Source organism: Salvelinus sp. IW2-2015, linkage group LG10 (genome assembly GCF_002910315.2).
Source record: "Salvelinus sp. IW2-2015 linkage group LG10, ASM291031v2, whole genome shotgun sequence".
NCBI classification, from domain to species: Eukaryota; Metazoa; Chordata; class Actinopteri; order Salmoniformes; family Salmonidae; genus Salvelinus; species Salvelinus sp. IW2-2015.
The window spans coordinates 20,216,465-20,242,479 of NC_036850.1; the positions used below are offsets into that span (position 1 = coordinate 20,216,465).

At 40.3% G+C, this 26,015-nt stretch overlaps 2 protein-coding genes across 5 annotated transcripts in view; one reads left to right on the top strand and one right to left on the bottom strand.

The window, feature by feature from the left end:
• Window positions 1–4,707: 4,707 nt before the first annotated feature.
• calca (calcitonin/calcitonin-related polypeptide, alpha) lies at window positions 4,708–9,153 on the bottom strand. 4 transcript variants are annotated; one of them, XM_023995663.2, is made up of 4 exons: window positions 8,220–8,489; window positions 7,347–7,481; window positions 5,532–5,729; window positions 4,708–5,264 (listed from the first exon to the last, which is right to left on the bottom strand). In XM_023995663.2, the coding sequence occupies exons 1-3, from the start codon at window positions 8,324–8,326 to the stop codon at window positions 5,558–5,560; spliced, it is 414 nt and encodes a 137-aa protein (XP_023851431.1). In that variant the 5' UTR covers window positions 8,327–8,489; the 3' UTR covers window positions 4,708–5,264; window positions 5,532–5,557. The 4 variants fall into 4 exon arrangements, with proteins under 4 accessions (XP_023851431.1, XP_023851433.1, XP_023851430.1 ...); XM_023995665.2 differs by lacking the exons at window positions 4,708–5,264; window positions 5,532–5,729 and adding exons at window positions 5,799–6,635; window positions 8,496–8,595 and having other exon boundaries at window positions 8,220–8,313; XM_023995664.2 differs by lacking the exons at window positions 4,708–5,264; window positions 5,532–5,729 and adding exons at window positions 5,820–6,635; window positions 9,045–9,153 and having other exon boundaries at window positions 8,220–8,313.
• Window positions 9,154–16,642: 7,489 nt separating this feature from the next.
• Window positions 16,643–26,015, top strand: part of LOC111969491 (vitamin D 25-hydroxylase) — a 25,119-nt gene continuing 15,746 nt past the window's right edge. The window contains exons 1-3 of the mRNA XM_023995669.2: window positions 16,643–16,966; window positions 18,535–18,676; window positions 18,909–19,541. Of these exons, the coding sequence (XP_023851437.1) occupies window positions 16,727–16,966; window positions 18,535–18,676; window positions 18,909–19,541 (1,015 nt within the window). The 5' untranslated portion in view covers window positions 16,643–16,726. The remainder of the gene's footprint in view (window positions 16,967–18,534; window positions 18,677–18,908; window positions 19,542–26,015) is intronic.

Genomic DNA, 26,015 nt, shown 5'->3' on the forward strand with positions numbered 1-26,015 from the left:
TGAGTCGCTTTTACATGAGCGTATGGTATTGTCTGATGTGTTGAAACAGCCAGGTTAATCAACAAAGTCTCAGCTCCCTGGATGGGATACATTTACCAGGTGAAGTAAGTACAACACCTGTGATGGCTGTTGTTGTTGCAGAAGATTATGATGATGGGAGAATTATGAAACACAGAATGAGGGCTATTTGTAATACAGATGACGGAAAAACAGACCTATAGTATGCAATGTGCGTTTGTTACTGTATATGATGTACATTCTGCATATTGACTCCAAGCAACAACAAATGACACGTCAGTATACATCCATATGTAGTTCTGTCCTTGAGATGTTCGTGTCTATTCATGTTCTGTATTATGTCATGTTTCATGTTTTGTGTGGACCACAGGAAGAATAGCTGCTACTTTTGCAACAGCTAATGGGGATCCTAATAAAATACCAAATACCATATACAACATCCATGCACTGTAGTATTATCCATGATATAGATACATGTAGTTCATACAAATCAACAGCTTTGCTACCGCTAATGCCATGCTACAATATTCCCCACTGGATAAATTAAAAGCTGATAAACCTGTTATCATTACTACAATACAATTCATTCGGTGGTGTAAAAAAAAAACTGCCTTGTTAAGCAGAGCTCCTTAGGGGGTTGAAATGAATTGATACTTGTGAAAACAAACCGGAGCCTCCTCTCCCAGAAGAGAAACTGAAAAGAGAGGTCAAAGTAGTGGGAGAACAAGCACGTCAATTAGGGAAGACAAGCAGGCGTGAAGCTCTGCAAATCAGAGTCTGTCTTCACAGAGACCCAGGAGACTACATTGCCTTTAACAATGCACAAAGGAGCTAATAAGGCAATAACATGTGGGCCTTGTGAGTTGTGTCTGTAATCTGTTGACAAGAGGTCAGAGTAACTGTCGCCATCTTAACAACAGAATATATTTTACGTGCAAATCACTACCTCACAAAGCCGATACACAACACTGATGTGGAAGCTCTACTATTGATAAGGATTGTAAGCCTCTTTCCATCCCTTGATTTGGTTTAATGTATCCCAGAAAAYCTTTTCATTACTTTTATGCTCAGTCCCATTATATTTCAGAAATATTATTAACAAWGTCAATCACTGCACTTTTTATTCACCCCGACACAGAATATGCATTAAACCTCAAAATAACTGAAACAATAAAATAACAGTGCTATGAAAATATCTTTATTCTTTATTCATGGATAAATGTAAATATAACAGAATAGTTATCCCAGTGGGCGGTGTATGGCTCTGTGACATGTGATTTAGCTGTGTAGGGTGTAGTATCTTGGAGAGACCAAGTGGGCACTTGATTAAATTGGGGACAGCAAAGCTAATGGAGATGCTGTCTAAATCATATTGGCAGGGCTGGGCGTGGACCTGGCTATAGAAATACACTGAAAATACTCTAGATCAGTATACCTAACTCACAGACTAGTGCAACACATATAGGCCTATGTTACTGAAAGAATTGTACCTATATGTGCCTTATTAAAGTCATTATTGATCTGAAACCAAATCATGTTATTGGTGACATCAGTATGAAATATGAAAAGGTATGTCTTTATAAGTTCAATGGAGAATACATCTAGAACGTTTGGTATGACTACATTCTCTGTATCGTTGGGACTCATTTGTTGTGTTTGGGAGTAGGAGTTAATAAACAATATCAACAGGTCCTGGATGTGGTTGTGGTATGTAAAATAGCCTTTTGCTTGTCCTGGAAAGATTCAGTGTATAAACACTATATACCTTTTCTTAAATGTGGATACATGCATGATGTTTGTCTGTAACCATTAGGTCAAATTCAATAATAATATTTGGTATATAATGTGGAACACTGCATTGTGATCAAGGCTATGTTGATGATCTGAGCATATACAGCATGATACGTTGGAAATGAAGGAGATGTTAAGTGTCATGTCCATAATAAACTGCTCATGTTGGTAATGTTAAGTGTCATGTACCATAATAAACTGCTCATGTTGGTAATGTTAAGTGTATGTACCATAATAAACTGCCAAGTTGGTAATGTTAAGTGCATGTACCATAATAAACTGCTCATGTGGTTATGTTAAGTGTCATGTACCATAATAAACTGCTCATGGGGGTAATGTTAAGTGTCATGTACCATAATAAATGCTCATGGGGTGGTAATGTAATGTCGACTGTACCATAATAAACTGCTCATGTTGGTAATGTTAAGTGTCATGTACCACAAGAAACTGCTCATGTTGGTAATGTTAAGTGTCATGTACATAATAAACTGCTCATGTTGGTAAGTTAAGTGTCATGTACCATAATAAACTGCTCATGTTGGTAATGTAAGTGTCATGTACCATAAGAAACTGCTCATGTTGGTAATTTAAGTGTCATGTACCATAAGAAACTGCTCATGTTGGTAATGTAAGTGTCATGTACCATAATAAACTGCCCCATGTTGGTAATGTTATGTGTCATGTACCATAAGAAACTGCTCATGTTGGTAATGTTAAGTGTCATGTACCATAATAAACTGCTCATGTTGGTAATGTTAAGTGTCATGTACCATAATAACTGCTCATGATGGTAATGTTAAGTGTCATGTACCATAAGAAACTGCTCATGTGGTAATGTTAAGTGTCATGTACCATAATAAACTGCTATGTTGGTAATGTTAAGTGTCATGTACCCTAATAAACTGCCCATGTTGGTTATGTTAAGTGTCATGTACCATAATAAACTGCTCATGTTGGTAATGTTAAGTGTCATGTACCATAATAAACTGCTCATGTTGGTAATGTTAAGTGTCATGTACCATAAAAACTGCTCATGTTGGTAATATTAAGTGTCATGTACCATAATAAACTGCTCATGTTGGTAATGTTAAGTGTCAGTACCATAAAAACTGTCAGTTGGTAATGTTAAGTGTCATGTACCATAATAAACTGCTCATGTGGGATGGTAAGTGTCATGTACCATAATAAACTGCTCATTGTGGGTAATGTTAAGTGTACTGTACCATAATAAACTGCCATGTTGGTAATGTAAGTGTCATGTACCATAATAAACTGCGCATGTTGGTAATGTTAAGTGTCATGTACCATAAGAAACTGCTCATGTTGGTAATGTGTAAGTGTCATGTACCATAAAAAAACTGCTCATGTTGTAATTTTAAGTGTCATGTACCATAATAAACTGCTCATGTGGTAATGTTAAGTCATGTACCATAATAAACTGCTCATGATGGTAATGTTAGTGTCATTACCATAATAAACTGCTCATATTGGTAATGTTAAGTGTCATGTACCATAATAAACTGCTCATGTTGGTAATGTTAAGTGACATTACCATATAACTGCTCATGTGTAATGTTAAGTGTCATGTACCATAAGAAACTGCTCATGTTGGTATGTTAAGTGTCATGTACCATATAAAATGCTCATGTTGGTAATGTAATGTCATGTACCATAAAAACTGCTCATGTTGGAATGGTAAGTGTCATGTACCAATAAAAACTGCTCATGTTGGTAATGTTAAGTGTCATGTACCATAATAAACTGCTCATGTTGGTCATGTTAAGTGGCAGTACCATAATAAACTGCTCATGTTGGTAATGTTAAGTGTCATGTACCATAAGAAACTTCTCATGTTGGTATTGTTAGTGTCATGTACCATAAGAAACTGCTCATGTTGGAAATGTTAAGTGTCATGTACCATAAAGAAACGACTCATGTTGGTAATGTTAGTGTCATGTACCAAAAAATGCTCATGTTGGTAATGGTAAGTCATGTACCATAATAAGACTGCCATGTTGGTAATGGTAAGTGTCATGTACCATAAGAAACTGCTCATGTTGGGTAATTTAGTGTCATGTACCATAAAAACTGCTCATGTTGGTAATGTTAGTGTTCATGTACCATAAGAAACTGCTCATGTTGTAATGTTAAGTGTCAAGTGTACCAATAAAGAAACTGCTCATGTTGGTAATGTTAAGTGTCATGTACCATAAGAAACTGCTCATGTTGGAAATGTTAAATGTAGTGTACCGTCAGCTCTGTCTGCTCTTTACAATTCAAATCCCTTAGAGTCGATTGATCTGTGCTACAAACGAATAAGTCACCACCACCGACAGACAAACATGACAGGCTCTACGACATCCACAAGCCGAACTCTCTGTCGCAGACGTCCTCATTTCGAAGAGGTCTTCTCACAAAACTGACTGTCCAGACCGAACAGTCAGAGCTTCAAACTAATACGAAGGTGTTGGTTGTTCTGCTCTAAGACACACACAAGCTTCAGGGGAGTAGTCTGAAGGTAACCCAATACCAGGCTGTAAAAATTGCAAAATGTGCCACTAATAACATGACCAGATTGCCAGAAATAGGACAGTCACTTCAAAACCTTATTCCTTATTATTTATTTTTGGACTCTCTGTTTTGTCATATACAAATGTGGCATTCAATCTATTTCTATGGGCTATAACAGTAAAGACCAAATTCTATGTTTCACCAAATCATTTTTTTTATATATATATATTTTTTATACCTACAGACTCCTAAAATTCTAAATCAAATGGCTAAATGATCCATTTTATGACCATCTTAAAACAATTCCATATGTTAGCTTAGTAGATATTGTGATCTAAGGGCTTAGATAGATCATTGCAAAATAAAACAAGTACACCGACCCATATGTATCTAAAATACATTTTAATCTTGCTTAGATTCACAATTGTTACAATATTTAGATTCTTCTATCTTTTTCCTTTCACTCTTTAAACATACTGTACAATTAATGAAATGTAAAGAAGTGGTCTACATCAAGGCACAAGACACAGCCATGGTCAGGGAAGCTTGTGGGGGCGGAGCTTGATGTAGTCTCCGCCCCCCTGCAGTGTGCTGCTGACACAGGAGAGAGGAGGGGTGGGGACTCAGGGTCAAACTGTACATGTGCTCTAAGCCAAAACGGGACAGAACCAACTGGCTTGTACAGGGTAATGATCTGGTGAAAATAGACATAACAGAAGTTTGTTCTTTATTTTTTGTTGCAATGTTTTCTAGGTTGTTGTATCTCCTCATGGTTATAGAGCAAAAATGAATATTGGTAACACAGAGTATGCAAGAGGTATGCAGGAAATCAGTCCTGTAGTTTGAAGGTTGTTTTTTTTTAAACAGTGAAGAGTTGTCATTTCCAGATGTCTGTAGTTGGTTCAGGACAGGATGTACTGTTGTCTCACTAAAGGGCTCATGCTCTGCAGGGAGAGAAAATGGAAGGAAATGACTGTTTATCCTCATTTCTACTGAACTCTAATTCCCAACTTGTATTCATCCATAAGACATAGACCAAATTTGAAGGCCGGCAAAGTTACAAAGCGACTGTCTGAAGAGTACTGAAGTAGAATAGATGTGGAAAGACAGATGCTTGGGAAAGAGCATTAGAGATACAGTAGAGACAGACAGAGGTTGACAGTCGGAGGCACAGCAGTGGGAAGAGAGAGGAGTGTAGAATGTTGTTATACCATATCCCTGAGGCCTGTTGACACATTCACAAAGGTGCTGTCATGGGGCTGTCTCTCCTTCTTCGTCCAAACGCCTTGGCGCCCACGTTGGTGGGGACGAAGTTACTGTTGCCCATTCCTCCTGATCTGTTCAGGAAGTCAGCCAGGCGGTGGGTGACACATGTGGCAGTATTGCACGCACGCTTCTGTGCTGTAACGCTGCTTTTAGGAAGAGAAAGGACAGGTCATACAAACCTCTCCTAAATTCAGGATTTATTACAAAGATACAAATCTATGAATTACAATAAAAAGTACAAAGGTAATAAATTACTGTTTGCTGGAGAAAATGTATAATATATATCATCAAATTGAAAATAAAGACAATGAGATTCAGCTCAAATTAGTTATTCAACTTACCTCAAATGTATTGTGAATTTACGTTTACATAGCAAATAAAGTGTGGCTTATATTGTTCAAACTGTTGTGAACTATTAAAGATGTTAAAAGGCTTTGTTTCACTTGAATAATTAAGAAGGAAAATATGTTCTGGCATAAAAAAATATGTTTATTAAACAAGAACCCTAGTCACGGTTGAAAGAAGCATTGATTAAGATTTTTGTTTTGATTAACACTTTGTATATATTGTGAATGATCTGTATAGTAAAGGGATATCATACACCTTAATAAGATAGGGAAGTGCAACTAAATCCTTATTCACTTTCTAAATCTAAAGGATTGAACTCTGCTTTGTACTTATATATTTTATTCTCTGTCAAAAAATGGGATTTTAACAAAAGAAAAAGAGAGCAGGGACATTGCGGGACATCAAGGTTTCTCTGCAGTCGGTCAAGCAAGATCCACATGCATCAGCAATCATCAGGCTAGGCTGGAACAGAGGGGTCAGGTTAACTAGGGCTGATGGAGGGGAGGACCGCTCAGATTCCATCATATGAGTCTCCATAGCTTGCATAGCGGTTGCTCTCAGGCAAGCTGCGTTTCTTGCCAGGCGTGCCACTTCCCGTGTTGGTGCGGGGGTACGTCTGCAATTTGTGCAGCTCTTGGGACAGTTTGCCCAGCACACAGGTGCTGAGGTTGGAGCAACGCTTGGACATGGGTCTATCCAGGCTGTTAGAGAGAGAGACAAACATGCAGAAACAGGCTCATAGTAACCATGGCATGCAGATGCATCCTGCTGTTATCTACATGCTACAGTAATAACACTGTATTCCAACATCATGCATTTCAAAGTCAGTTTTTACTTGCATTTATATAAAAATAACAGTTTAAAGCCATGCTATCAAGTCCAACACAGGCAATTGAAAATAGTCTATAGCTATAATGACCTCAGTTACTTAGGCTCATGCGGCAATCCTGTTTATAGCGTCGTAGTTAAATTATAACAAACAGCACAACTGCTGTCATGCGTCACATTTCTCTTGCACTAATTCCCATGCTTTCTTCCATTCTTTAGGGTTATTTATCATTCCGCAACAGGCTTTCTCATAAACAATAATTAAATAATGAATACATAAAAATGAAGTGTTCCAAAAACCCATGCATAGATAATCACAGAGAATATATGTTTTAACTATAGATTCCCCTGTTGATGGTTGGGCGATGTCCATACCTCTGTGTCTTTAATAAATACCCATAGCTCTGACTGCTATAGGAGGCGGCAAAGGACTGGCCACATATTAATAAGACATTTGGGGTTATATGTTTTCTTGAATAATAGGAACATGTGTCATCCATATAGTATACACCGAGTAAACCTAGAGAAAATGAAAATGAATGTTGTTAAAAACAAGTTGTGGAGATGAGGAGAGCTGTACCTACCTATTTCCTTCATTGGCTTGTTGCTCCAGTTCCTCTGAAGTCATTTGAACAAACTCCTTGACGATGGCGTTGAGTAGCCTTCGGGCTTCATAGTCAGTTAGCGTGACTTGGTCTGTCATGGACTCTAAACCAGTTCTGAAAACACATAGGCGATTAGGTTGATCAGACTGGAACTGCACCAGCACTMGGTMAAAAATAGTATGACGTAGGTTATGTGAGTTTGCTRCAGCTAAAAGCCATTGACTCATGCTTTAAGGGATACGAGCCAAACTCAAAACAATCTGCTAAAAGTGTTCCTTTTAAAAAGCTGACAGGTAGCCAACTTAGAGCTTTATGACAAAATCAATATTGTAGTAAGAACGGTGACCAGGGTCTCTCTATCCGGAATATTGAACACCCATGCATTCTACAACCATTTGGAAATATTCTACATGCAATAGCAATCATCTTAGCCTATTGCTGTGGCATTAAGTTGGATTGTTTCCAAATGGATAGAAGTGGTTAGGAAGTTATACATAGAATGGCTTTATGAGTCACCGGATTGATTAGATTACGATATCGTAATCCAATTGCATCGTTTTACTGAAAAGAGGGCATTTAATGTAACGTAATGTATGGATTTCTGTAATCACATCATGTTATCTGAAAACAAAATAATCTAAATTAGCATACATAAGATTTATGTTGCTGCCAAGATTCTTTAGAAAATTATCAATGAAATAACAGCAATTACTATTAGAAAGATGGAAGTATCCCAATGGATCTGTGGCGTTTCCTTTTGGGATTGCTATAAATGAACATCTCTGTAGTCTATACATACATTTCAGTGACTGACTGGACATTACAGTGTGTATAATGTGCTTTGATCCTCACCTGGCTGGAGCTGCATGTGAGCTGTACATCTGACAAATGACCAGGAAATAGGCAATGAGGAGGGCAGAGAGCTTCATCATAACCATGGTCCCTGCTGTAAAACACATTACATCCACAACCACAGAAACTTGGCTTTAAAAACATTCACATTTCTCTCAAAGCAGAATAAAATAAGCATTTCATCCGGATCAAAACAAACATTTTTGTATGTCCCTACACATGATTTATCGCATGTAAGCTCCATCCATCCATCTCAGTTTCAGTTCAGTTGCTCACTGTTCTACTGGGAGTGAAGAAGCTCCCCATCTCACTCTCCCTGTCCCAAAGCATTCTCTTCCCTTCTGCGATGAGACAGTCCTACCAAAGTCCCTAGTTCCCTGCTATCAGAGAGAGCCATCTAGTCTCAATGCTCCCCTCTAACTGAAGAGAAGAGCTGGGCTTGGAGACGCAGTACCAGACATTGAGGAGGAAGGCATTAGTGATACTATCTAGATTAGGAGTTGGAGCCCCAGCCAGCCAACCAGCCAGTGGCTCCCACAGGAGCCCATGCATTAGTGGAATGAGCTGTAGTCTAAACCCAGCTGTAGTCTAAACTCACAATCACCTCATCTACCCTTGAAAAGCCATCTAAACTGCATTTCTCAGCAGCATCTCACAGAGGGTCAACAGCCTAGGCAAAGTTTATGCCACCTCATTCTGTCCCCTCTATCATCATTGGAACACTGCAGAATTAGCAGAATATCTAATAGCCACAGAAATGACATCCCATCCATGCTAACCCAATGCATCATGTACACAGAAAAGTGGTTGAAATTCTCTGCTTACCGTGATTGGTTGTTTTCGTGGACGAAGATGGAATGAGTTGAGGTACTTCAAGTTTTAGACCAACTTGTGAATCTGTTGCACCCTGCTACAATGCCCTGTCTTATATATCTACCACTTGGGTTTCTGTACTGACTAAGTAGTTGTTTAATTATCTCATTTTAGCCAATCAGAGCGTTCAGCCCCATCCACTAGCCAATCAGGTACCGTCCAGCGGTTACGACAAACCAGTAAAGACGATAGAACACAAATGACGTCATCGTTCTGTCACAAAATGCTCCATTCACAAAAATCTGCCAGTCATTTGCACCATCATAATTTCCATTGAGGACAGGGCCAAATCAGACTGGCAGATACTGAAATCATCCCAAAATAGTTCTAAATATTTTGAAGGTCCCGACAATGTTCCATTGCTTTGTGTTTTTGAGAAATCAAGAGAATAAGACATCCTCGTTGGACTTGCTGGCAGAGCCACCTACTGTACAAACAGACACATTGCAGCTCTCCAACTCTTGAGACACATTTGTTGTGTACTACACCGTGCTTTGTTTTCCCAACTCCGGTCCTCCAGTTATCCAACAGCACACATTTTTGTTGTAGCCCCGGACAAAAACACCTGATTAAACTTGCCAAGGGCTTGATGATTAGTTGACAAGTAGAATCAGGTGTGCTTGTCCTGGGCCACAACAAAAATATGTACTGTTGGGGGTACTCGAGGACTGGAGATGGGAAACGCTGTACTACAGAATTATCAGGCAACGATCATGTGTTGTTATATTAATGTAAAATATACATGTTTAGGTTATTTGATAACAATTGTTATAATATTTTAATTGATGATATTGAAACATAATTGTTGAGTTGGTCAGGCTGCTTAATTTTGATTACCAGAATTACCAGATTATCAGAATATACAGCATTCTTAGGACTTTTCTACATCCAAAAATTGATGACATGTGTAACATTTTAGACATTATAAATTCAAAGATATTGGCAGTTTAAACTAGCTCTGTGAAATGCTTGGACATTAGTCTTGTGGTATTTTTGGAACAATGACATAGTTAATACTTCATATTCCATAATCAATTCCCATCCCCTTCCCCATACAGCACACTACTGACTCCTCATTGAACTGCTCTTTTCAGGGAATCAATGGTGTGGCTGAGAGTAGTCGGCCCAATTTCTCAGACCCAATTACAGAGCTGTTGGTCTCTGGGCATCATCTTGTTCCCCTTACTTTACATTATTGGGTAAGCTATTGTAAAGCATCCTGCCCAAGAGTCTTCTTTTGCGTCACGGAGGAACCCCATTAGTGTGGATGAGGCTTTTAGTGCTATTGAACAGAGTGCGGGTCCTATGACGGAGCCACTAAATCAGGGAAATTGGACAGAGCCGGGGTCCACCCCCCTCGGTGCTCCCGGAGACGTCGGAAACTGCGGTTGTGTAGGCGTACAGGCTTGCCTGACTATAATGAATTGCCACTTCCGAATAAAGACCTGACTATATGTGAACAGATGCAGCATGACCACATATCTATGGATCATCTCAGTCCCTACCTCAACTTTCTGTTCCCCGTTTCTAACTTTCAATTCAATACAGTAACCTTTCCAATCTATTTTGGTCAGAGCATCTCACGGTGCATCAACCTGGTGTAAGTTATATCAGGAGACAGATAATCATTGTCCTATCTGAACAGAGAGGGAGGGAACACTGACATGTGACATGTGACATGTGACATGATGCACTGTACTGTAAATAAGCTTAGCTGTATCTATTGAAAGGGTGTTGAGATGACAGAAACACATTCATTATGCCTGCCAAATCAATACCACACTATGGTATTGGAATACAATATCAATGCCAAAATAGGAAAGATAATTTCAATGTCAAAGAATGAGACTGTATCATATGTGTCTGAATGCAAACATTAATGGCACTCAATGCATACTGTAGGGCAGGCTAAGCATCTCCCACAAAAAGTAGGGAATTGACAGAATGTTTGATTACATGGAATAAAGACTGGAGTGTGACACAAGCTTCCGCCACTTGATGCTCTCCATTGAAGGTTTGACCACCTGGAGACTGTGGTGACACAGGGATTACAGACTTAAACATGTACACTTGACCTGGCTATCCTGTCAGGGCTTCGCTAGGGAATCGGATGGATGTTATCTAGTATCCACTTTGAAATGCAACTTACCTCATCTCTGGCGGAAACAAGAAAGTTTGCACTGTGCATCCTTGCTGGGACATTAAGGAAATGAGATGTAATCACAGAGCCTAGGTTACTCATCAATCAGAGCTCTGGATGCAGGATGCTGCCACCTCTCTGACCTGGCCTGGCCATGGCAGCTTTCTCTCTCTGCATGGGGCTGGGCTCTCCTGTGGCATAATGAGGAGAACCCAGTTAAATGCCTGTGCTAAAATTATACTTGTGAGAACCAAACAGCAGATTTTTATATTTGTATTAATAATATTTAGATCTATGAAATTACATTATTGTTTGTGTCATTGTGAGTCATGGGTGCATAGTCCTATGGGAGTAGCTGACTAGAGCTGGGTTGTGCACAATAGAAGACAACAGAACATAACAGAAGTCAATAGTAAACACTAGAATATAACAGAAGACAATAGAAGTCAATAGAAGACAATATAATATAACAGAATACAATAGAAGACAATGGAACATAACATAATAAAATAGAATACAATAGAAGACAATAGAATATAACAGAAGACATTATACAACGGGTGGGCCTAATCCTGAATGCTGATTGGTTAAAACCGCTTTACCGCTGGTGTCTATTTCACAAGTTACCACCCGCTTAATCTATAACGTTTAAATGCCTATTTACTCGGTTCCATCTGACTGCACAATCCACTGTCTCATCAGCCCAGCCAAGCAATTTATAAACTTGATCTCCACTATAAAAAGCATCTAGACATTTTCTCATATTTCTTTTAGACTAACATTTCGTTTTCAACAGCGGAGAGTTGTATAAATCTTGCTGTCTGTCTCTCCAACATTTACAATATTGTTTGGAGAAAACGATCTCAGAATGAGTTTCTGTTTTACACATAAGTAGTTGCAGTAAATGACAAAACTTAAGGTTGCTGATGTATATAATGGTTGATGAGGTTATATTTAAACATCTGTTAAAAAGATGCTTGAACAAAACATGTCAACATATTTGACGTTGTGCCTACAGTATTCAAGTAGTAAGGCTGATTTCCAGTAAGCACAAGGTCTGTTGGTCAGCCCTTCCCAACACTGTCACAAGTGGACATTTCCATTCAACAGTGAGAACAACTTAATTCAATGATGTCTTTGATTGATGTGTAAAATGCTTCCTGGACAGTTTGTTGTATCTGAGGGGCTGGCAGGAAGTAGAAAAGCAGTTCCTTGAATGTCCTCATTAAGTGGCGATAACAAATCCAAGTCATTGGGCGAGGTCTGGGGAGGCGGGTTTGTTACATTTGGAGAAGAAAATAAGCATCTCTGCCAGCTGCCTCAGCAAGAAGGAATGTCTGGCTGGGTAAACAGACATCACTGGTACTAATGAGGAGCAAGTCACCACACACTGAGTGGACAGGCAGTCGATACAGAGGACCTCCAGAATCAACGGGCACACTATTATTTGATCCAGATTTGGGCCCATATTCATAAAGCTGGCATGCTTATTGAATATGAGCCCAAATCTGGATCAAAGGGTCAGTATTGACATAGACAGGAGGTACCTGATTCTGGATCGGCACTCCTACTCTGAGATGCTTTATAAATACAGGCCCAGATCTGTGTTTAGGTGTGTGGTTAGTGAACAGGCACCGCTTAATAAATGATAAATACCAGTAGCCTGTGGACAGAGCATAAAGGTGAGTCAAATCAAACCAGGTCAACTACAACTGGAAGAGGAAAGTTTGTGCAGCATAATGCTTGAGAGGGTAACTCTATAAAGGGGTTTCAATTATTCCCATGCTATGTGACTGTGACACCCTAAACCAGTCCTGACCAGTCCTGTCCTGTCTGATGCCACCAGGGAGTGATGTTCTGAATCCACCTCAAACACTGTGCTTCTTTCCAAATGGCACCATATTCCCTATATAGTGCACTACTTTTAACCAGATTCCTGCTCGAAAGTAGTGCACTATAAGAGGAATAGGGTGCCATTTGGGACCTAACCTGTGCTTCCTTTAGCCATCACAATAGCGCCATGGTGGTTGCAGGAAGGTTTTCGTATACGTTTTAGACCCAGACAGACCCTTTCACAACCTCTACTCCACCTATACTGCTATCTGCAGGGCCTAAGACACACTACTGGAGAAATGTGTGGTATTTCATTGAAATGGCTGAGTATGCTTTCCTTCCTTGTTCTGCCTGCGGCTATGGAACCCTGACCTGTCCACCGGACGTGCTACCTGTCCCAGATCTGCTGTTTTCAACTCTCTAGAGACCGCAGGAGCGGTAGAGATACTCTTAATGATCGGCTATGAAAAGCCAACTGACATTTACTCCTGATTATTATTTGACCATGCTGGTCATTTATGAACATTTGAACATCTTGGCCATGTTCTGTTATAATCTCCACCCGGCACAGCCAGAAGAGGACTGGCCACCCCTCATAGCCTGGTTCCTCTCTAGGTTTCTTCCTAGGTTTTGGCCTTTCTAGGGAGTTTTTCCTAGCCGCCGTGCTTCTACACCTGTATTGCTTGCTGTTTGGGGTTTTAGGCTGGGTTTCTGTACAGCACTTCGAGATATTAGCTGATGTACGAAGGGCTATATAAAATACACTTGATTTGATTTGATTTTGATTCCACACAACAACGTAACCTGTTGGAGACTTGCAGTGGTGGAAAAAGTACCCAATTGTCATACTTGAGTAAAAGTAAAGATACCTTCATAGAAAGTTACTCAAGTAAAAGTGAAAGTCACCCAGTAAAATACTACTTGAGTAAATTAAATCAAAACTACTTGAGTTTTAAATATACTTAAGTATTAAAAGTTAATGTAATTGCTAAAATATACTTATGTCTCAAAAGTAGAAGTAAAAGTATAAATAATTTCAAATTCCTTATATTAAGCAAAGCAGACGGCACCACGGGGATAGCCAACACTCATACATTATTTACAAAAGATGCATTTGTGTTTAGTGAGTCCGCCAGAGGCAGTAGGGATGACCACATGTTCTCTTGATAAGTGCATGAATTAGAAAAATGTTCTGTCCTGCTAAGCATTCAAAATGTAACGAGTACTTTGGGTTGTCAGGGAAAATGTATGGAGTAAAAAGTACAATATTTTCTTTAATAATGTAATGTTGTAAAAGTTGTCAAAAATATAAATAGTAATGTAAACTACAAATACACAAAACAACTACTAAAGTAGTACTTTAAAGTATTTTTACTTAATTACTATACACCACTGGAGATGTCCTCAGGTTCTCTCGATGCTCCAAAGGGCTGTGACAAGGTTCATTATAGTGCATAGAGCCACTCAGGAGGTTAATGTAGGAAGAAATGTGCCATATAGCACGAGCATTGCTATTGTAATAATTTGTGATTGTTTTACATGATATGACATAGACATTCTACACATTTGCTTGCAAGTTGCAAATTGTTTGCTTTAATGATTGACTCTAAAGTGGGACACTTGGGGAAAGACAATCATCTTTATATTGTAATACTCTTAATGTACACCCCAGACTACATACTGGTGCTGGTTTAGCCTACCCAAAAAAATACAGCCCAGACAGAATGGCACAATTATGAAGAAAGTGATTGATCTATTCTTGTATCCTACTGATTGTAGGGTGTTCCAACAACACAGTATAGGGTGAAGTTTATATCTTAATGCAACAACACAGTATAGGGTGAAGTTTATATCCTAATGCAACAACACAGTATAGGGTGAAGTTTATCCAATTGCAACAACACAGTATAGGGTGAAGTTTATATCCTATTGCAACAACACAGTTATAGGGTGAAGTTTATATCCTAATGCAACAACACAGTATAGGGTGAAGTTTATATCCTAATGCAACAACACAGTATAGGGTGAAGTTTATATCCTAATGCCAACAAACACAGTATAGGGTGAAGTTTTATATCCTAATGCAACAACACAGTATAGGGTGGAAGTTTATATTCCTAATGCAACAACACAGTATAGGTGAAGTTTATCCTAATGCAACAAACACAGTATAGGGTGAAGTTTATATCAAGCAACAAACACAGTATAGGTGTTGGAAGTTTATCCTAATGCAACAAACACCAGTATAGGGTGAAGTATATATTCTTAATGCAACAACACAGTATAGGGGTGAAAGTATATATCTTAATGCAAACAACACAGTATAGGGTGAAGTTTAATATCCTAATGCAACCAACACAGTATTAGGGTGAAGTTTATTATCCTATGCAACAAACACAGTATAGGCGACGTTTATATCCTAATGCAACAACACAGTAATAGGGCGACGTTTATATCCTAATCAACAAACACAGTATTAGGCGAACTATATATTCCTAATGCAGACAAGGACATGTTTTACCCCATGACCTAGGTCTTTTAAAATGGTGTTATAGATTAGGCCTATGTGTTATAACTGTGTTATATCACATGAATTTGAAATAAATATTGTATTTTATTATTATACAGCATTAGGCTATGAGTTATAGAAATAGCTCTCTTGAATCAATCAAACATGAACCTTGCTTTGGCTGCACAATGGCAATTTGTCTAGATATAAGACAGGCTAAACAACACTCACATAGAAAGTATGCTATGACAATGGGATCAGCCAATTTGGACTTAGGGGTAGACGTAACACAGTAAATGAAAAATCCGTATTCCAAGACACTCAAATTAGTATGATATGTTAGGTTTGGTATGGTATCGATTAATTTGTGACTGTCCATCATCCATTTCATATGATATGTTACGAATTACAATTCGTATGATATGTTACTAATTGCAATTCATACAATATGTTACGAATTTGCAATACATATGACATGTTATGAATTCCAACTTGTTGTGGATAACTTTAGCTAGGTGGCTATGTGGCTAATGCCAACATTAGAAGTTAGGGTTAAGGTTAGGAGTTAGGTTAAAGGATTTTAAGCTTAGGGTTAAGGGGAAGGGTGAGCTAACATGCTAGTTGAAAAGTAGCTAAAAAAGTAGTAAGTAGTTGCAAAGTTGCCAATTATCTACCCTGACTTTTGTTTTTGCCTTAAGTAACATTCTGTCTTATGTAACCATAACAAATGTAATATATCATGCTATTTTGAGTGTCTGGGTGTTTCGTTTACTATTATATGTCTAGTCTATGAGACCAAGCTGGATCCGCGGTGACAAAATAAAGCTTTAAAGTTACCAACTTGATCTGTGTGGTGCCAGCTGGCCGGCAAGTTATGCTGCATGTCAACAAATGACCAGAAATCATCATTGGGAAATCAAATCCTCAGAAATAGCAGAATCACGATTTGTTGATTGCTAGAATTGATCGAAGGCTGATCAAAGTTCATCGATAGTCATCACAGCTAAACTTCCAGCCAATCTTATCCTTGTAGAGGGAGAAGTATCCTATTGGGTAGAGGCAGGGGATAGAAACATGTGCAAGATGATATAGCCTACATAACTCTTTCACCGAGGAGAGCTTGGTACAGACGGCAAATTTAGAGATAGAAAAATGGTATTAAATCAGTTATCATCTCTAGTCTCAGAAGTGTCACATGGACAGGCTTTCTTAGGTCTGTGTAGTTTACTTATTTCCCTGATTGTTCTTTTGCTGATCCGACAGCTTGTGAAGCAGAGGAGACCCCGAGGATTCCCTCCTGGACCGTCACCTATTCCTGTCATAGGGAACATTATGTCTCTAGCAACAGAACCGCACGTCTTTATGAAGAAACAGAGTGAAATCCATGGGCAGGTACGGTACTTAAATTATTGTGTCAAAGTGGCTTGACTAAACCTAGGCATTTTTTTGTGTTGGCTACTTCTGTGCACCCCATGTAGGCTAGTCTGTTTGTTCTCAAACCGGTTTAACTCTTGCGGTTTAGCCTATTGAGTGTTCATTTGTGAATTTTGCATTACAATAGATGTATTTTATATAGCGCTTTTCATTCCAAAACAGAATCTCAAAGTCGCTTTAATTTCCCTGGTGAAAAAAATGCGAAATAAAATGTGTAATGGTGCGGCAGGTAGCCTAGTGGCAAGAGCATTGGGCTAGTAACCGAAAGGTTGCTGGATCGAATCCCCGAGTTGACAAGGTAAAAATCTGTCGTTCTGCCCCTGAACAAGGCAGTTAACCCACTGTCCCCCGGTAGACCGTCATAGTAAATAAGAATTTGTTAAATAAAGTTTTTTTTTTTTTTTTATCATCCGGCAGACACATACCATAATTCCTAAGTGTGTCAAAGGTTAGTTAGGGTGGACGCTCCATTCACGTCCCTATGTCTTGCGTCAGCCTATAAAAAAAACAGAAAACTGGACAAGGAGGCTCGCTATTCGCAAAATTATGGCAGGCTCCAGCTGCGCTTGCAGGGTTTCTGAGAAATGGCGAAGGTCCGCTTAGTCAGCATGCCTCGGCAAATAGAGTGAGGGCTACTTTCCTATCTCTAGACTAGCCTAATAAACCCAGCAAAAAAAGAAACGTCCTCAGTGAAGAGCACTTTTTGCCAGTCCTGTCTGATCCAGTGACAGTGGGTTTGTGCCCATAGGCGACGTTGTTGCCGGTAATGTCTGGTGAGGACCTGCCTTACAGCAGGCCTACAAACCCTCGGTCCAGCCTCTCTCAGCCTATTGCGGACAGTCTGAGCACTYATGGAGGGATTGTGCGTTCCTGGTGTAACTCGGGCAGTTGTTGTTGCCATTCTGTACCTGTCCTGCAGGTGTGATGTTCGGATGTACCGATCCTGTGCAGGTGTTGTTACACGTGGTCTGCCACTGCGAGGACGACCAGCTGTCCTTCCTGTCTCCCTGTAGCGCTGTCTTAGGCTCTCACAGTACAGCAATGCAATTTATTGCCCTGGCCACATCTGCAGTCCTCATGCCTCCTTGCAGCATGCCTAAGGCACGTTCACGCAGATGTGAAGGGACCCTGGGCATCTTTCTTTTGGTAGAAAGGCCTCTTTAGTGTCCTACGTTTTCATAACTGACCTTAATTGCCTACCGTCTAAGCTGCTAGTGTCTTAACGACTGTTCCACAGGTGCATGTTCATGAATTGTTTATGGTTCATTGAACAAGCATGGGAAACAGTGTTTAAACCCTTTACAAAGAAGATCTGTGAAGTTATTTGGATTTTTACGAATTATCTTTGAAAGACAGGGTCCTGAAAAAGGGATGTTTCTTTTTTTGCTGAGTTTAGATAATTTGCAGTTTAGATGTTATGTCATACTGGACTATAGTCTACTTTTTAAAATCCAAAATTAAACAAATTTAGGGAAATATATGGCATATTATTTTGGATGTCTATTTATTCAAGGATTTTATCTCAGATTTTCAGTCTTGATTTGGGAGGCTACTCAGCAGTGGTTCTGAATGGATATGATGCCATCAGAGAATGCCTGTACCACCAGGGTGATGTCTTTTCTGACCGGCCATCGCTGCCTTTATTTATGAAAATGACCAAAATGGGAGGTAAGAAAGTCAGTTATAATGTATTCTGAATATGGACATTATGACATTGTTATATTGTTATTAGTTATTATATGCAAATACAAGCTTGGTGTTATCGAACTCTCTAGGCTATTTGATGGTATTGAGATGAAAATAGGTCCACCTATCCTGAGAATAATAATATTTAGTATCTTCACACATGCTCAGTAAGGTCTCATTATGTCAGCTCTAATCTCAATATCTTCTTTCTCAGGACTTCTGAATGCTAAATTTGGCAACGGATGGATGGAACATCGTCAACTGGCCAGCAACTCCTTTCGTTACTTTGGCAGTTTTCAAAAGCCCCTCGACCAGAAGATCTTGGAAGAGTGCATGTTTTTTGTGGATGCCATCGACGAACACAAAGGGAAACCCTTTAACCCAAAGCACCTGGTGACCAATGCTGTGTCCAACATCACCAACCTCATCATCTTCGGCGAGCGTTTCACGTACGACAACTGTGACTTCCAGCACATGATCGAGATCTTCAGTGAGAATGTGGAGCTGGCCGTCAGTGGCTGGGCCTTCCTTTACAACGCCTTCCCATGGATCGAGTACCTCCCCTTCGGAAAGCACCAGAAGCTGTTCCGCAACGCAGCCAAGGTCTATAACTTCCTGGAGCAGATCATCAGGCGCTTCTCGGAGGGCAGAGTGTGCAACTTCCCGCGCCACTACATCGATGACTACCTGAACAAGTTGGACAAGAGTGCTGGCGACTTGGGCACCCCGTATTCCAGGGAGAACCTAATCTACTCTGTGGGCGAGCTCATCATCGCAGGCACGGAGACCACCACCAACACCCTACGCTGGGCTATGCTCTACATGGCCCTCTATCCCAACATTCAAGGTCAGTGCACAGTAGGCCTCAGCATCAAGTCCCCTGCCTTGTCCTCACTCAGGCCTCATAGCACCCTGCCTTGTACTTACTCAGGCCTCATAGCACCCTGCTCTGTCCTCATTCAGACCTCATAGCACCCTGCCTTGTCCTTACTCAGTCCTCATAGCACCCTGCCTTGTCCTTACTCAGGTCTCATCATGTCAAGTGGTGCATAAGACCTCCACAACGTCCCTCCATCTCTTCCTGTCCTGTTCTATTCATCTATTTTCAGATGAGGCCTATTCCGGTATTAAGCTCAGTTTCAACAGTTCGCTAACAGGTCATCCTTGGTCTTTCTTTCTCAAATTCTACTCTGGTGTCCAGTAAAGGGACTTGCCTCGTCTTTATTTAACCTTTCTCCAAGCTATAATATACAGCAACTTTTATTTGCAGAAGTTAGATAACTAAGGTATAGATTGTTTTCTTTCAACTGTACAAAGGTATACACTCCCTCCCCTCGGACAGTGAAGCTACAATTGTAAATGTGTCTCTATACTTCACCATTTTAGATTTGAGATCAAATATTTAATATTAGGTGACAGTACAGAATGTCACCTTTTATTTGAGGGTATTTTTACTTATATATATGTATCTATCTGTTTTACCGTTTAGAAATGAAAGCATGTAGCTAATGTAGTTAATCACCCCATTTGAAGACGTCATAAGTATTTGGACAAGTTCACTTAGTGTTTTAACGTAGTAAAAAATGTAGTATTTGGTCCCATATTCCTTGCACACAATGACAACATCAAGCTGTGACTTTAAAAACTTGTTGGATGCATTTACAGCTTGTTTTGGTTGTGTTTCGGATTATGCTTGGCCAAATAGGAAGTGAATGGTGGATAATGTATTGTGTAATTTTGTAGACACTTTTATTGTAATCAAGAATAAAATGTGTTTTTTAACACAGCTACATTAATGTGGATGCTACCACGATTAGGGATATCATGAATTAGAAATAAAATGACTCCAGTCATCCATCATTCATAACCCAAAATCAACCAAACCAAACTCCAAATGTATCCAACGGGTGTGTAGTCACAAGCTTGATGTAGTCATTGCATACTAGAAATATGGGACCAAATACTAAACATTAGACCGCTTTAATACACTATAAGTGAATGTGTCCAAATACATATGACATCTTCAAATGGGAGGACTAGATATGTAAAGTGCTTTCATTTCTAAACGTTAAAACAGATATGAAAATACCCTCAAATGAAAGGTGACATTCTGTACTGTCGCCTTATATGAATCATTTGATAACAAATCCAAAATGGTGGTGAATAGAGCCAAAGTTACAATTTTAGCTTCACTGTCCAAATACATATGGAGGGGAGTGTATGTTTGTACAGTTGAAGTCGGAAGTTTACATACACCTTAGCCAAATACATTTAAACTCAGTTTTTCACAATTCCTGACATTTAATCCTAGTAAGAATTCCCTGTCTTAGGTCAGTTAGGATCACCACTTTATTTTAAGAATGTGAAATGTCAGTATAATAGTAAAGAGAACGATTTATTTCAGCTTTTATTTCTTTAATCACATTCCCAGTGGGTCAGAAGTTTACATACACTCAATTAGTATTTGGTAGCGTTGCCTTTAAATTGTTTAACTTAGGTCAAACGTTTCGGGTAGCCTTCCACAAGCTTCCCACAATAAGTTGGGTGAATTTTGGGCCATTCCTCCTGACAGAGCTGGTGTGACTGAGTCAGGTTTGTAGGCCTCCTTGCTCGCACACACTTTTTCAGTTCTGCCCACATATTTTCTATAGGATTGAGGTCAGGGCTTTGTGATGGCCACTCCAATACCTTGACTTTGTTGTCCTTAAGTCATTTTGCCACAACTTTGGAACTATGCTTGGGGTCATTGTCCATTTGGAAGACCCATTTGCGACCAAGCTTTAACTTCCTGACTGATGTCTTGAGATGTTGCTTCAATATATCCTCATAATTTTCCTTTCTCATGATGCCATCTATTTTGTGAAGTYCACCAGTCCCTCCTGCAGCAAAGCACCCCGACAACATGATGCTGCCACCCCCGTGCTTCACGGTGTTCTTGGTGTTCTTCGGCTTGCAAGCCTCCCCCATTTTTCCTCCAACCTTACGATGGTCTTTACAGCCAAACAGTACTATTTGTTTCATCAAACCAGAGGACATTTCTCCAAAAAGTACGATGTGTCCCCATGTGTAGTTGCAAACCGTAGTCTGGCTTTTTTATGGCGGTTTTGGCGCAGTGGCTTCTTCCTTGCTGAGCGGCCTTTCAGGTTATGTCGATATAGGACTCGTTTTACTGTGAATATATATACTTTTGTGCCTGTTTCCTCCAGCATCTTCACAAGGTCCTTTGCTGTTGTTCTGGCATTGATTTGCACTTTTCGCACCAAAGTACGGTCATCTCTAGGAGACAGAACGAGTCTCCTTCTTGAGCGGTATGATGTGTCATGCACAGTAGATGTCCTAACCGACTTGCCAAAACTATAGTTTGTTAACAAGAAATTTGTGGAGTGGTTGAAAAATGCTCCAACCTAAGTATATGTAAACCTCCGACTTCAACTGTATGTACTGTCCCACAAAATTGCTAAACATAGCAAGCCATTCGCTGAGGGTGAATTCATTAAAGAATGTTTTATTGACTCTGCAACAATACTTTGCCCCGACAAGAAAGAGCTGTTTGAAAATGTTTCCCTGTCAAGATAAACAGTGACACGGCGTGTTGAGGACATCGCAGAGAATATGGAACAACAGTTGAAAGACAAGGCAAAGGATTTCACCTATTTCTCCTTGGCCCTGGATGAGAGCAGTGATGCATGTGACATGGCACAGTTGTTGATATTCTTACGAGGCATAACCCCAGACTTTGATATTAAAGAGGAGCTTACTTCAGTGCAGTCAATGAAGAGCACAACCACAGGGAAATATTTATTGGAGGAGGTTAATAAGTGTGTGGCAAAGCTGGGACTGAGTGGGTGCCCAAACTTGACAGGAAAAAACATTGGCCTTTTGAAAAGGATACAAGATCAAGTAGCTGACCTGAACCCAGATCAGAATACATTTTTCTTGCATTGCATTATTCATCAGGAGGTGTTCTGTAAATGTGTTCTGAAAATGAGCCATGTTGTGGATACAGTCACTAAAGTGGTAAACTTCATAAGAGCAAAATCTTTAAACCACAGGCAGTTTGTCTCACTGTTGGAAGAGACAGAGTCGGGTCATGCAGATCTCCCCTTCCACACAAATATGAGAAGGCTGAGTTTGGGGAAGGTGCATAAAAGGGTGTGGGACCTGAAGTCGTAGATTTCTGAGTTTTTGCAAATGAAAGGAAAATATGTGGATTTCCCTCAACTGCAAGATAAAGAATGGTTGGCTGATTTTGCCTTCACAGTGGACATCATGGCTCTCATGAATTAACTGAATTCCAAACTACAAGGGAAGGGCCTTTTTGCACATCAGATGCACAGCCTTGTCAAAGCCTTCAAGGGAAAATTACTCCTCCTGACCTGCCAAGTAGAAGCCAACAATCTCACCCACCTTCTGACACTACAAGTCTGTTCCCTATCAGATGACCAGCGGGAGAAGTATACATCGTTGCTGCATGCTTTGAACTGTGAGTTTTCTTGTCGTTTTGAGGATTTCAAAGTGCTGGAAAATGACATGCTGTTGGTTTCCTCTCCTTTCACCTTCAATGTGGATAACGCTCCCACTGACCTGCATCTTGAGCTTATTGATCTTCAGTCTGATGCAGTGATTGGAGAACTATTCAAAACAATGTCACTGATGAGGTTCTATGCATCTCTCGATGAACAAAACTTTCCAAAGACTCTGGAAGGGGTTTTAGGCTGTTTGGGGCTGTTTGGGGTTTTAGGCTGGGTTTCTGTACAGCACTTTGAGATATCAGCTGATGTAAGAAGGGCTATATAAATACATTTGATTTGATTTGATTTGGAAGTGTCGGGACAAGTTGTAGTTTTTCAAGACAGAGATGCTCTCTTTGCACACTAAGCACACAGCTTTCCTGATACCTCAATAAATAAATATTTCGTTGTCCACTCTTGCTGGAACACCCTACATTCATTATCTACTTTCCTTTTCTATGAAAATCTCATTTTTGTGCAATTTCTAGCTAGCTACTATTTGTAACTGTGACGTGTGTGTCAGCCTTTCAGTCACTGCCCGGTCGTCGTGCAGTTGTTATTTATACGTGCCTTCAAAATAAATGTACCACAAGCGGTGGGAGTGAAATCATTACACAAAGGCGAGTATTCATTTGGCTTTACATTTGAATAACAAATACGTTTTTCAAAACTTTACTATCACAAATCCTTTATGTGATCTGAGCATGATTCCAGGGGCCGTGTTGAATCAGGTCGCGGGCTGCATACGGCCCCCGGGCCGGCCTTTGCCCAGGCCTGTTATAGAGGGTTCAACAGGTCAGCACCCCAGGAGTAAATGTCTGTTGGCTTTTCGTAGTCGAGCTTTCCGAGGTCGAGACAGCAGGTGAGGTAGAGAGAGAGATGCAGGGAGGGAGAGGGTTGAAAACAGCATCTGGTGAACAGATCAGAGTGCCATAGCCACAGGCAAAACAGCAGAAACTGGATCAGCAGCACTACCAGGTGGACTGGGGACAGCCAGGAGTCATCGGGCCAGGTAGTCCTGAGGTATGGTCCTAGGGCTCAGGTCCTCCAAGAGAGAATGATGGGAGAATTAGAGGGAGCATACTTAAGTTCAGGGTCAGGGGACACTGTTGCCCTGTCTGACGATACCCCCGGACAGGCAGGATATCACACCAGCCACTTTGCCAAAGCACAGCCCCCACACCACTAGAGGGATATCAACAGACCACCAATTTACTACACTGAGACAAGGCTGACTATAGCTCACAAAGATATCCTCCACCGCACGAGCTCAAGGGGGCGCAACACCGGATAGGAAGATCACGTCAGTGACTCAACCCACTCAATTCGAGTATAGTGAAAAAAGGCATGACGTGTCACAGCCTTTCTAGGGACGGCATGGAAGAGCACTAGTAAGCCAATGAGTAAGCCCCCACTAGTAAGCCGCCATAATAAGGTCAGAGGCAGAGAATTCCAGTGGAGAGACAGGAGCCGGCCAGACAGAGAGCGCAAGGGCGATTCGTCACTCCAGTGCCTTGCAGTTCACCTTCACACTCCTGGGCCAGACTACACTCAATCATAGGGCCTACTAAAGAGATGAGTCTTCAGTAAAGACTAAAAGGTCGATACCGAGTCTGCATTTCTCACATGGATAGGCAGACCATTCCATAAAAAATGAGCTCTAAAGGAGAAAGCCCTGCCTTTAGCTGTTTGCTTAGAAATTCTAGGGACAATAAGAAGACCTGTGTTTTGTGACCGTAGAGTACGTGTAGGTATGTATGGCATGACCAAATCGGAGAGATAGGTATGAGCAAGTCCATGTAATTGACACGTCTACTCCCGCTCCTCCCATCCGGCGTTCGACGTTGCCAGTCTACTAACCACCGGTCCTGGGATCCATCATTACGCACACCTGGCATCCATCATTACATGCACCTGCAGATCATCATGATACTTACCTTCCTGATTACCTCCCCTATATCTGTCACTCCCTTGGGTTCCTTCCTCAGTTAGTATTGTTCCTGTGTTTACGAGTAAACACCACTCTTATGTTGTCTCGTTTCATGTTTGTTGTTTTATTAAACGTTTCTCCTGCACCTGCTTCGCGACTCACAGTGTCATCGTTACAGTAATGCTTTGTAGGTTAGCAGTAAAACCTTGAAATTAGCCTTAGCCTTAACAGGAAGTCAAAAAGTAGAGAGGCTAGCACTGGAGTAATATGATAAAATGTTGTGGTTCTAATCAAGGTACTAGCAGCCGTATTTCAAATCAAATCAAATTGTATTAGTCACATGCGCCGAATACAACAGGTGTAGACCTTACAGTGAAATACTTACTTACGAGCCCCTAACCAACAATGCAGATCAAAAAAATACGGATAAGAATAAGAAATAAAAGTAACAAGTAATTAAAGAGCAGCAGTAAAATAACAATAGCGAGACTATGTACAGGGGAGTACCTGTACAGTCAATGTGTTGGGGCACTGGTTAGTTGAGGGAATATGTACATGTACAGTAGGTAGAGTTATTAAAGTGACTATGCATAGATGATAACAACAGAGAGTAGCAGCGGTGTAAAAGGGGTGGGAGGGGCAATGACAATAGTCTGGGTAGCCATTTGATTAGGTGTTCAGGAGTCTTGTGGCTTGGGGGTAGAAGCTGTTTAGAAGCCTCTTGGACCATATACATATGAGATGAGTAATGTAGGGTATGTAAACATTATATTAAGTGGCATTGATTAAAGTGGCTAGTGATACATTTTTACATCAATTTCCATTATTAAAGTGGCTGGAGTTGAGTCAGTATGTTGGCAGCAGCCACACAATGTTAGTG

Bases quoted from the DNA above. Each gene is read 5' to 3' on its own strand.
- calca (XM_023995662.2), bottom strand. From the start codon at position 8,326: ATGTGTTTTACAGCAGGGACCATGGTTATGATGAAGCTCTCTGCCCTC. The intron at 7,482-8,219 runs GTGAGGATCAAA...ATGTGTTTTCAG, and splicing joins TCACATGCAGCTCCAGCCAG to AACTGGTTTAGAGTCCATGA. The intron at 6,636-7,346 runs GTAGGTACAGCT...TCTCTCTAACAG, and splicing joins CAAGCCAATGAAGGAAATAG to CCTGGATAGACCCATGTCCA.